The 12,769-nt window shown below is 45.6% G+C and overlaps 1 protein-coding gene across 1 annotated transcript; it reads left to right on the top strand.

Annotated features, from left to right (window-relative positions):
* Nucleotides 1–827: 827 nt before the first annotated feature.
* LOC123142730 (putative cysteine-rich receptor-like protein kinase 35) lies at nucleotides 828–3,091 on the top strand. The gene is made up of 5 exons (XM_044561502.1): nucleotides 828–1,029; nucleotides 1,122–1,254; nucleotides 1,589–1,789; nucleotides 2,719–2,794; nucleotides 2,889–3,091. The coding sequence occupies exons 1-5, from the start codon at nucleotides 941–943 to the stop codon at nucleotides 3,089–3,091; spliced, it is 702 nt and encodes a 233-aa protein (XP_044417437.1). The 5' UTR covers nucleotides 828–940.
* Nucleotides 3,092–12,769: the final 9,678 nt, after the last annotated feature.

The raw sequence follows: 12,769 nt of genomic DNA, 5'->3' as shown, positions 1-12,769 counted from the left end.
CACAGCATGGGTTGCTAGTCCAGGTAAGAAAGCAGACCACCCAAGTTCGATGCTTGGTGAATTTGGGTGTCCTCACTTCTTCTCTAGGCTTTACGGTTTAGGATTTCTCCTCCTGAAGTTCTCATTTTTTATTTCGGTTTAGGCTCTAGTGAAACATCATGTTCTGGAGAGCATGCTATGTGATGAAAGTGTTGAGCCAACATGTCTTAACTTGTCACTCTTAGAAGACATCACAAATAATTTTTCCAGTGATCAGGAGATTGCTAGAAGTCGATTAGGAGTGCTTTACAAGGTACACCTACTTATCAGTTGAACAATCCTACAATTTTTTTAAAATTTCAACCATACTTAACTTGTATTGTGAATGCAAGAAGCTGAAATGCTCTACCAGTTCGTTCTAACAAGGGAATTTAAACAGGGAAAACTTTCAAACGGGAGTGCTGTTGTTGTGAAGAGGCTCGCTATTGCAATTGCAATTGGTGACAAACTATTTCTGCATGCGGCTATATCCCTGAAAAGTGTTAAGCATAACAGCATAGTACGGTTTCTAGGATACTGTAGTATTTCGCAGCCAAAGGAGGCAAGAGAAGGGGCCAAAACGGTTATAATAATAGTGCGAGAGAGGTTGCTCTGTTTCGAATATCTATGCAACGGAAATCTTCAGATGCATCTTACTGGTATGCGTGGTGACAGGATCCAGTTTATTTCTTTACCCTTGCTTTATCTTTTATTTCCATTAGTTTGTCTACCTTTTTTTAGGCATTTTTAAATTCCATGTTCCTGACAGTCTATGTTCATTAATCCAGATGAATCTTGCGGCTTTGACTGGCACACACGATATCAAACAATTAAAGGAATTTGTCAAGGCTTGCATTGTCTTCACGATGGTGGTATTGCTCATCTAGATCTCAAACCGGAGAATATACTATTTGATGAGAAAATGGTTCCGAAAATATTGGACTATGGTCTTTCAAGAGTCTTTAGTGAAGAGATAAGACAAACTGTTCTTAATAACATTGATGGATCACTGTAAGCGAAGTCTTTATTGAGAACTCTGATGTTCTGTAAGACAATAATAGGATTGGAATACATTTGTGCCTGACAATTACCTTTTGATGCAGGGCATACATGGCAACGCCAGAATACAAGACTGGTGGAGAAATCACACTTAAGTCTGACATATATTGTTTGGGGGTTATAATTATGCAGATAGTAACTGGACAAAGCAAAAAGAACTACCCAAATATAGCAAGTGTAAGACTAATTTTATGGAAGTACTTACGTATGATGGCACAATTTTATATTATCATTCTAGGGGGCATATACGGAACAATTGATTTTAATGCATAGTTTAACATGGTTATGAAAGGAGAAGATACATAAATATGATAATGAAGATAAAATGTACTTTCCATGGCAGAAATTTCTCCGCTTGTTTCTCCTAGTACAAACAATACGCAGTTACTCTTGTCCTACATCTTCTATTGATATCTCAATAGCCGTGCTTTGCATATTTGGGTTGAATATGTGATTTGTGAAAAGACATACGCCCTTGATATCTAATTCAATCTAATTTTCAAATGCATAGATAGTTGAAAGTTGGAGAAGTAGGTTGGAATTAAATGCATCGAAGGGCAGGCACACATTTGAAACATGTTACCAGCAAGTGCAAGTATGCATTGAGATAGGGATACGCTGCATGGACGATGACCCAGGGAAAAGACCCGTTACACGGTATATCGTCAATAAGCTTGATAACAAGGAAACGAAACAGTCAATCAGATGTGGCGTAAGTAATTCATCCCCAGAGCATAGATATATGTATTATTGGTGCCATGGCATATACTCCTACTTAGCGCTCAGCCTAAGTTGATGGCTTACATGCAGATGCTTGTTCCTTCGAAAGCAACATTATTACCATCATGTGAGGAATTAAAATCACCAGTCGCACCACGGGCACTACTACCAGCGCCATGGGCAGTTCAGAGTTCCCTCAGACAAGTGGTAAAATCTAAACGATTTGCCAACTCCTCCCTAGAAAACTTGACATTTTAAACATAGTTTCGTCATTTTAAAAAATAACCATCAAATTTCTGAAAATGTTTTGTTGAATGTGTGGAAACCACACGTACTATTTTCTCTATAAAAAATACATTCCATGTTATTAGGTTTTACAATTAGCAGAAACTAACGATCAAAGTTACATTTTGGAGATAGTGTTGTCCAAAGCGTCATCTTTTTAAACAATGAAGGGATTAATTAGTTCTTAAACATGGTCATTGGAAGAGCTTACACCGCCTAATAGTCGCTTGTTGTTTGATTTCATAAACGAAATGCACAATTTTCGGTATGAAAACTGTAAACGCCCCCATCCCACAGACACTAAAAAAAAATCCTCCCAAGGCGTGTGTATAAATGTAGTAGTCGAATAATAGCAAGGTGGCATGAATAAAGGATTTTACACAACTGACTAATTTAATTTGTTGTTTTAAAACAAAACAAAATACGTACTCCCTCCAATCCAAATTAATTGGCGCACACTTAATGTGTGTGTCAATTAATTTGGATTGGAGGGAGTACAACTTTTTGCTCCTAAAGTGACATCTATTTGAAACGTCAATTTAGTAGGAGTACAGAGCATTTTTTTTTTTTGAAACGGAGAGTACAGAACATGTGAAAAAACCCGGAACTGTGTTAGTCACTACTGTTCTGGATCAGATGGTGCTTAAGCTGGAAATCAACGGCAAGCGCTGCATATCATCGTTCATCCTGAGGATTGCGTCAAAGCTCGAAGGTATCCTTTCTCTCTAAAATAGCCATGATTTTCTCATATCTGGTCATTCGTGCGTCCTTAATTAGTCTCGACCTACACTGTGTAATGATGCCAGGGATAAAGTCGATGACAGTTGACGAGGAGAAGAGCACGCTGATGGTTGTGGGGACCGTGGATGTGGTGAAGCTCGTGACGGTGCTGCGCAAGGCGAAGCACCTGGCGCATGTAATTACGGTGGGAAGTGCAGAGAACGTGGTGTACCAGTCCGACAGCATCGACGTCCACGACCAAGAGTCCGACTCCTGCACCATCATGTGAGATGGGCTGCAACGGAAGAAATTTGCAGAGACGTTTATGTATCTAGTGTGCGGTATGAATGTTCCATTAGAGAAGAACCGTCACATTTTCAGGATCGCCCATTGGATGGTAAGATTGATATGTGCCCATCCTATATGTCGTCATTTGAATTCGTACTAGTATGATCTATTTAGTATGTTGTTATAATGTGGTGAACCCTATGTCGTTGTTCAATTTAAGGACCCAAGCAACATGATCTCAAGACCTACACAGGTAACACATATTGTTTAGAAACTATGTGATCTGTGATGTGACAGGTGGAGATATCTATGAGAACTGAAGACAATATGAGATAACGGTGATCCATTGAACTTAATACTTGGTTTCGGTCTTATAACCTTAATTGTGGAAACGACCACTCTATGGCAACTGAGAAGCAGGACCATAGAATGAAATGTAACCCCTAGTGGAGGAGTTTCATAACTTTAGAGAGAACCGTCTATAGAAAGTTTATATCAAATACTATGAGTATAATACAAGGTAACTGGTATTACCGTCGCACGGACACAATTCATATATTCTTACCATGAACTAAAATCTCTCCGCACCTAATCTCTTCATTGCAGGAAACACCATTTACATTTCAAGCTCTTGTTATTTACTTCTATTAGCCTTCTAGTAGATACTTTTAAATCCTCCTTTTTACTATTCTATTTAGTTTACCGTTTGCCCAAGACAGTAACAGTATTTGCAGAAGCTCCAACAGTGCTTCACACAAGAGCTGTGACACCTTGTGTGTGACAGAAATGCCTCCATAAACAATATTCTCCGCTGTTTGTTGGGACAATTACTCACACTTCTGCAAAAGTGCTACACTACCCTGTTTGGTCTATAGGTACCACCCACTTTGTTTTCCTTGGTATTATATAGGGTTTATAATTTGTTAAACATCCTTTTTTATTTGTTATTTATTTGTAATGTTGAGGATATCACTTATTGTTAGCGTCTCGGTCAGCTGGGGATTAGAGATTAATCGGAAATCACATGATTAATTGATTTTATCGGTCGACTATTAATCGGCCATTTTTTGGAAATCCCAGGTCCCCAACACTAAAATATGCTATATTCAATACCAAAACAATACTGGACAGAAGTGTTACCTTGATTCCTAACCTTTGAATCCTCGTATAATGAAAACCAAAATAGGACAATAGTACATATTGCGTAACAAGGTCCACAAAACACAAATAAACATAGTTTTGCAAACATAGTGCTATGAATAGGCCCGATTTATCGGTAGATTCCCGATAAATCGCTTGTCATGATGATAAATCGGCCCAAACGATAAATAGTGAAGATAAGGCATAATCTTATCGGTAACCACAAGAGTAGCGATAAACCAGACGATAAATCGCTGAATCGGAAGATTTTTGAACAATGTTTATTTTACAAATCTTCCGTTTCTTCAAAAACAAGTTGACAATTTTCCCTGTATTTTCATTTTTATGACTTTTTTTGTGTGTTGACGATGTTGCCACATGTGTAAAACCATTGTCACATCATGCTGAAATTTGGAGTGGGCTTTAGGCCCATCTAGCAATTTCTGAAAATCTATAAGGGCCCATGTGGGTTTATTGGCACTAGGTGGAGGTGGGAAGTTTAGTCCCAGCCTGGAAATGGAAGAGGAGTTGGACCTCTTTATAAGGGATGTTCTTTCACATGCTATTGGAGCTTGAGAATAGACGAGACCCTCACGCACTCCTCCTCCGCCGCCCGCCACGCCTCGCCTCGACGCGGGTTGCGGGATTGAGCCGAGCCGAGCTCACACCTACACGCTTATTTTTGCCAGTCACTAACGAAGAATTTCGCCGGTGACTCCATCCCGTCCGCCGCGTACACGATCGCCAGGAGAGCAGGTCTCCGAAACCCCGTCTCTCCGGTTCTTGTACGGGAGAGGGACTGCTCGCTGTTCGTCTACTTCCTCTACGTCCGCGTCGCCCTCATCATCATCATGTCCACCGACGCCGAACGCGCAGCCGCCGAGAAGCTCAAGGCCGACAAGAAGGCCGCCGAGGACACCGCTGCTGCCGCCACCGCCGCGGCGGCTTCTGCCTGGCCTACTGGAGGGTATAATACGTTTATCCCGCTCCTGTTTATTTTCGTATTAGCAGTACTAGCAGTATGTATAGATTTGTCTACTGTTTGCTTAGTACGTGCATGTTTAGATCACAGTCAGTATGTCGCCAATTCAGTCAATGCCGTGCTAGTAATTTATTTATGGATTAAATTAGTCGAAAAATTGCCTATTTACTCAGCAATCCAAAAACCTATTATGTGTAGGAATTTTTCAGCAAGTGCCTTTGCCGCTGCACTGAAACCGGATAAGTTTACCGGTACATATTTTAAACATTGGCAGACTAAGACCACTTTATGGCTCACGGCTATGAACGTGTTCTGGGTCACTGGTGTCTCCACGGGAACGATTGCTCCTGAACAGGAGAAGGCGTTCAAGGAGGCCACCGTTGTGTTTCTCGGAGCAGTTCTTAGCGTGATCAGAGATAAACCGGTCGACGCATATTTACATGTGCATGTCGCCAAGGACTTGTGGAAGGCGCTTGAATCTAAGTTCGGGGCCGCCGATGCCGGGAGCGAAATGTATATTATAGAGCAGTTCCACGATTACAAGATGGTTGAAAACCGTCCTGTATTGGAGCAGGCTCATGAGATAATATGCATTGTTAAGGAGCTTGAACTTCTTAAGTGCGAGTTACCGGGCAAGTTTGTCGCGGGCTGCATAATCGCTAAGCTCCCTAAATCCTGGAGGAACTTTGCCACCACTCTGAAACATCAGAGGCGTGAATTCTTAGTGGAGGATGTCATAGGCCATCTGAGTGTTGAGCAGAATTCAAGGGCAAAGGACTCACACGAAAAAGGGGTCGAGGGAACCTCTGTCGCCAACATGATGAACTAGAGGAACCATAACTCCCACAAGCCCAAGGGAAAGAACAGTGTCCAACACAATACCGACTTTAAGAAGAAGGGTAAGAAGACCTTCAAGAAGAACAAGAAGGATGAGGGCTGCTTTACTTGTGGTTCGGTTGAACACTGGAAAGTGCCCTAACAAGTACAAGAAGCCAGGACAAGACTCCAAGTCTGTCAACATGATTGTGGGCAACAATGAGAATGGTGCATCTGGGTACGGTAATTTATTTACTGTTTTTCAGTGTTTCAGTCCACCGATTGGTGGGTGGACACAGGTGCAGGTGTTCATGTGTGTGCTGACATTTCATTGTTTTCTTCTTACCAGGTCACAGGCCACGGGTCCGTATTGATGGCGAATGGCGCGAGTGCTTCTGTTCATGGTGTTGGCACGGTCGATCTGAAGTTTACTTCGGGAAGGATCGTGCAGCTGAAGAACGTGCAGCATGTCCCCGCCATCAAGAAGAACCTCGTTAGTGGCTCCCTTCTATGTAGAGAAGGGTTTAAGTTGGTTTTCGAGTCTAATAAATTAGTTGTTACGAAATATGGACTCTTTGTTGGAAAAGGTTATGAGAGCGGAGGGATGTTCCGCCTTTCCCTCACGGATTTTTGTAATAAAGTCGTGAACCATATTCATTCGAGTGTTAATGAATCTGAAGTTTGGCATTCACATCTTTGTCACATTAGTTTCGGTGTTATGACACGGCTAGCTAAGTTGGAGTTAATCCCGAGTTTCACTTTAGCCAAAGGTTCTAAGTGCCTTTCATGTGTGCAAGCTAAGCAACCTCGCAAGCCTCACAAGGCCGCGGAGGAGAGACACTTGGCACCATTAGAACTCATACATTCTGATCTCTGTGAGATGAATGGTGTGTTGACTAAAGGTGGAAAGAAATACTTCATGACATTGATAGATGATTTCACTAGATATTGCTATGTGTATCTGTTAAATACTAAAGATGAGGCTCTACACTACTTTAAGATCTATAAGGCAGAAGTTGAGAATCAACTTGAAAAGACAATTAAACGAGTCCGATCAGATCGTGGTGGAGAGTACTTCTTGGGTGAGTTTGATTCCTTTTGCGCGGAACACGACATTATTCATGAGAGGACGCCTCCCTATTCACCCCAGTCAAACGGGGTTGCCGAGCGGAAAAACCATACTCTATCTGATTTGGTTAACGCCATGTTAGATACATCGGGTTTATCCAAGGCATGGTGGGGCGAGGCTATATTGACAGCATGTCATGTCCTGAATAAAGTTCCGACAAAGGATAATGAGATCACTCCTTATGAGAAATGGGCGAAGAGAAGGACAACACTCTCGTACTTGCGAACTTGGGGCTGTTGGGCGAAAGATAATGTGCCGATCCCCAGAAAGCGTAAGCTACCAAAAACTGTGGACTGCGTTAATTTGGGCTACGCTAAGAACATCGTTGGCTATAGATTTCTAGTAGTGAAATCTGAGGTACCTGACCAGAAGGTCGGTACAATTATGGAGTCGAAGGATGCTACATTCTTCGAGGATATTTTTCCTATGAGAGATATGCAAAGCACTTCTAGACAGGAATCTGAGGAGACTGCTAAGCCTGCCATTCCTATGGAATATTATGAATGAACACATGATGAAAATCCTGAGGAGGATGACGAGGAAACCCTTGGTAGGGGCAAGAGACAAAGGACTGCAAAGACCTTTGGTGATGATTTCTTCGTGTACCTCGTGGATGATACTCTCACTTCTATTTCAGAAGCGTATGCCTCTTCAGAAGCTGACTATTGGAAGGATGCGGTCCGTAGCGAGATGGATTCCATCATGGCTAACGGGGCATGGGAGATCACTGAGCGTCCCTATGGTTGCAAACCATTGGGATGTAAGTGGGTGTTCAAAAAGAAGCTTAGGCCCGATGGTACGATTGAAAAGTACAAGGCTAGGCTTGTGGCCAAGGGCTATGACCAGAAAGAAGAGAAATATTTCTTCGATACTTATTCACCTGTGGCTAGACTGACCACCATTCGAGTATTACTCTCGTTGGCGGCCTCGCATGGTCTTCTCGTCCACCAGATGGATGTTAAGACGGCTTTTCTGAATGGAGAGCTAAACGAGGAAATCTACATGCAACAACCAGATGGCTTTGTGATAGATGGTCAAGAAAGAAAGGTGTGTAGGTTGCTGGAATCTTTATATGGTCTGAAACAAGCACCTAAGCAATGGCATGATAAGTTTAATACAACTCTGACATCTGTTGGCTTCGTTGTTAATGAAGCTGACAAATGTGTATACTATCTCCATGGTGGGGGCTAAGGAGTTATACTGTGCTTATATGTTGATGACATACTGATATTCGAAACCAACCTCAAAGTCATTGAGGAGGTCAAGTCATTTCTATCTTAGAACTTTGAGATGAAAGACCTTGGTGTGGCTGATGTTATCTTGAACATCCAGCTACTGAGAGATAATGAGGGTGGGATCACGCTTCTGCAATCCCATTATGTTGAGAAGGTGTTGAGCCGTTTTGGATACTCGGACTGCAAACCATCTCAAACACCATATGATCCTAGTGTGTTGGTTCGGAAGTTCGAAGGCACAACTAAGGATCAACTGAGATACTCTCAAATCATTGGCCCACTCATGTACCTAGTGAGCGCAACAAGGCCTGACAACGCGTTTGCTGTGAGCAAACTGAGCCGGTTTGTTTCCAACCCGGGTGATGTACATTGGCATGCTATTGAGAGAGTTATGCGCTATTTGAAGGGTACTATGAACTACAGAATTCACTATACGGGATACCCGTCGGTACTTGAAGGGTATAGTGATGCGAATTGGATCTCTGATGCTAATGAGATGAAGGCCACAACTGGGTATATCTTTACTCTTGGAGGTGGCGTTGCTTCCTGGAAGTCTTGCAAGCAAACGATCTTAACGAGATCGACAATGGAAGCATAATTAACAACATTAGACACATCTGGTGTCGAAGGAGGATGGCTTCGAGATCTTTTGATGGACTTGCCATTGGTTGATAAACCGGTTCCGGCTATCCTTATGAACTGTGACAATCAGATTGTCATCACCAAGGTGAAGAGTTCAAAGGACAACATGAAGTCCAACAAACACATAAGAATGAGATTAAAAGCTGTCAGAAAATTAAGAAACTCCGGAGTGATAGCGTTGGAGTATGTCCATACGACTAAGAATCTGGCAGATCCCTTTACAAAAGGGCTATCACGTGTTGTGATAGATAGTGCATCGAGGGAGATGGGTATGAGACCCACATGAGTTGACATGGTAGTAACCCAACCTATGTGATCGGAGATCCCGTGAATTAGGACCTGGAAAAACAAGCCAGTGGTGAACTGAGGAGAGTAACTATATTAATCTACTCCGTTGGAGATGCAATACTCTCAATACTATATGGTTGGGTGACTATTGTCTTAATGTGTTCCAAAGCTTTTGTAAGTAAGATGCTATCCTACAGACCGATCTTTGGAGGAACACACCTATATGAGCCCGACTGCTGGTCACAGTCTATGAGATTGGGTTGATCTCTAGTAAGCTCATGAACATGCCAGGAGTGTGACTTATATGATCCATCCGAGGGGTCAGCCTTTGGCAGCCTAGTACTAGTAAGACATGTGGTGAAACTTCTTTACGCCAAACTGACAATTCAAGACTTAGTCCATTGTTCAGTTGTGAAGGAGTGTAGCTGCTTGCTCTAGGTGAAGTTCAACCTTAACAGGTCTTCACTGAAACACTGGTATATCGAAACATCAATTCGAACAGAGGACACAATGGGCCCTCGAGATCTGGTGGGGGATTGCTGATATTTGGAGTGGGCTTTAGGCCCATCTAGCAATTTCTGAAAATCTCTAAGGGCCCATGTAGGTTTATTGGCACTAGGTGGAGGTGGGAAGTTTAGTCCACCCCAGAAGTGGAAGAGGAGTTGGACCTCTTTATAAGGGATGTTCTTTCACATGCTATTGGAGCTTGAGAATAGAAGAGGCCCTCGCGCACTCCTCCTCCGCCGCCCGCCTCGCCACGCCACGCCTCGTCACGACGCGACGCGACGCAGGTTGCGGGATTGAGCCGAGACGAGCTCACACCTACGCGCTTATTTTTGCCAGTCACTAACGGAGAATTTCTGACAGCTGGGCCATGATCTGAGACATCGGATCGTGGGCTGTCACGGACTCGGACGTGGGTCGAGCCCACATTTCTTCGCGCGGCTGTGCCTATATAAGTGTGCGTGTCTCCCAACCCTAGCCGCCACGATCAGATCGCATCTACTTACGCGCATTGCCCACCGTCGTTCCTTTGCTGCTGCTGCCACCAGTGACTCCATCCCGTCCGCCGCGTACATGGTCGCCGGGAGAGCAGGTCTCCGAAACCCCGTCCCTCCGGTTCCTATACGGGAGAGAGACGAATAGGTTTTTGGGAAGCGACTACGCAATTGCTCGCTGTTCGTCTACTTCCTCTATGTCCGTGTCGCCCTCATCATCATCATGTCCACCGACGTCGAACGTGCAGCCGCCGAGAAGCTCGAGGCCGACAAGAAGGCCGCCGAGGACACCGCTGCTGCCGCCACCGCCGCGGCGGCTTCTGCCTGGCCTACTCGAGGGTATAATACGTTTATCCCGCTCCTGTTTATTTTCGTATTAGCAGTACTAGCAGTATGTGTAGATTTGTCTACTGTTTGCTTAGTACGTGCATATTTAGATCACAGTCAGTACGTCGTCAATTCAGTCAATGCCATGCTAGTAATTTATTTATGGATTAAATTAGTCGAAAAATTGCCTATTTACTCAGCACATCATGTGTCAATCTGCTTCCGATGAGGCGTGGGTCCAAATATCTACTTTTGAAGGTTACAGGTCAAGCTCCTTTGGTCTTAAACTTGAGAGTATAGACCGTTCTAGTCCGGCTTTCCGCAATTAACTTGTAACTCCTTGGTTTTTGCCCAGTTTTTTCTTATTAACTGGACAATACTTTTCTTCTTAATGAATACAGAAACCCTACCATTTAAAAAAGAACTTAAGAGTCTAGCGACCAAATATATCTACTCTCTTATATTAAAGCATCTCCACTAGGCTCCCCAAAACGCCCCCAAGCACCTTTTTTAGCGCCGGTTGTAAAAAATGCTCCCAGTCACGCCCCACGACCTCGTTTTGCGCCGGATTTCAGCAAAAACAGCGCCGGCGACCCCGGGCAAAACCCAGCGCCCCGGGGGGCATTTGGGACGCCCGGCGCTACTTTTCCTCCATGCAAAGCCCACCAGCCAACCTCTCTCCTCTCTCTCCCCCCTTCTTCTGTCAGGCCCACCCCACCCACATGCAGAAAAAGGGATCTCTCTCCTCTCTCTCTCTCTCTCTCTCTCTCTCTCTCTCTCTCTCTCTCTCTCTCTCCGCAAGCAGCAAGCAGAGCTCCTCGCTCCGGCCGCGCTCGCCGCCATGCCTCCCGGCCGCTGTCTCCTTACTGCCCACCGAGCCCTCGCACTGACCGCAACGCCTCCTCGCCGCCCGTGCTCACCGAGCGCCCTCGCCTTGGCTGCCGCGCGCCTTCGCCACGCCTCCTCGCCGCTCCAGCACAGCTGGACGAACGGGCCGCCGGGCGAGACGGGCGCAGGGACGCGGGCGTGCCCTCGGGCACCCAGGACGGCACGCTCCGGCGACCTGAGCGTGGCGGAGGAGGCATGCCGGGGGAAGGTGCGGGCGTGAGCGCCGGGCGCGGCCAGACGGGGCTACATTGTAACACCCTGAGGATCATGCTACAGTAACTCTCTGTGATTAAGCTAATCATGTTGCTAAACAGGGCATGATCACATTTGGAGTCACACTTCTTTTCAAACTCCTAATTCAAACTTCAATTAAAATTAAAGTGGAAAATAAAAGTTTTCAAAAATTTAAACAAAAATGTTCGGTGGGTGCCAAATAATACACTGGTAATTATGGTGGAGAAAACATATTTTTATAAAATACCTAAATACTTTTAAATGAAATAAAACAGAAAGGAAAATAAACAAATAAAAAGAAAATGCAAAAGAACACAAACAAAGAAAAAGAAAAAGGAGAAGGCCCCCCCCCACAGCACCCCTGGCCCAACTGGGCCGACCCCCGGCCCAGCCCACCTCTCCCCCTCGCCCCCTTCCCTGTTCCCCCGACCGGGGTCGGAACAGGGGCCGGTCCCCGCCGCACCACCTCGCCGGCGACGGGGAGGATAAGGACGCCAGCACCCCCCGCCGCCTCGAGCCTCTCTCCCACTCACCCCCGCTCACCTCTCGGCCCCTGCGCCTCCCTCTTCCCCCCCAGATCCGCGCCGCTCTTTCCTTCCCCACACCCGACGCGCTCGCCGCCGTTCACCGTCGTTCCCGCGGCCACCGTGCCCCAATCGCCACCTTGCCGTGTCGTACGCCGTCGCCGCCCTCGACTACACCACCTCCGCCTCTCCGTTGAAGCTCGGAGCCACTGCAACGGCCTCCCCGAGCTCGTCTTCAACTTCGGACGCCGGCGACCCCCTTCTTCCCCGGCGCCGACCTGCTGCTCCTAAGCCTCTCACCGGCCTCCGTGTGCCGCGCGGTGAGCCTCTCCCCCTCCTCCCCTGTCCTTTCTCTCTCGCGCGCCCCTAGCTGCTTCCCCACGCGCGCCCGAACGCAGCGCCGCGGAGCTCGCCGCCGGCAAGGCTCCGGTGACCTTTTGGTCACGGGCTCAAGCCCGCAGCACTCCCACCGCACG

This window comes from Triticum aestivum, chromosome 6D (assembly GCF_018294505.1).
Source record: "Triticum aestivum cultivar Chinese Spring chromosome 6D, IWGSC CS RefSeq v2.1, whole genome shotgun sequence".
Classification (NCBI taxonomy): Eukaryota; Viridiplantae; Streptophyta; class Magnoliopsida; order Poales; family Poaceae; genus Triticum; species Triticum aestivum.
Note: the sequence above shows the minus strand (reverse complement) of the source record. Positions and strands in the feature narration are given on the sequence as shown.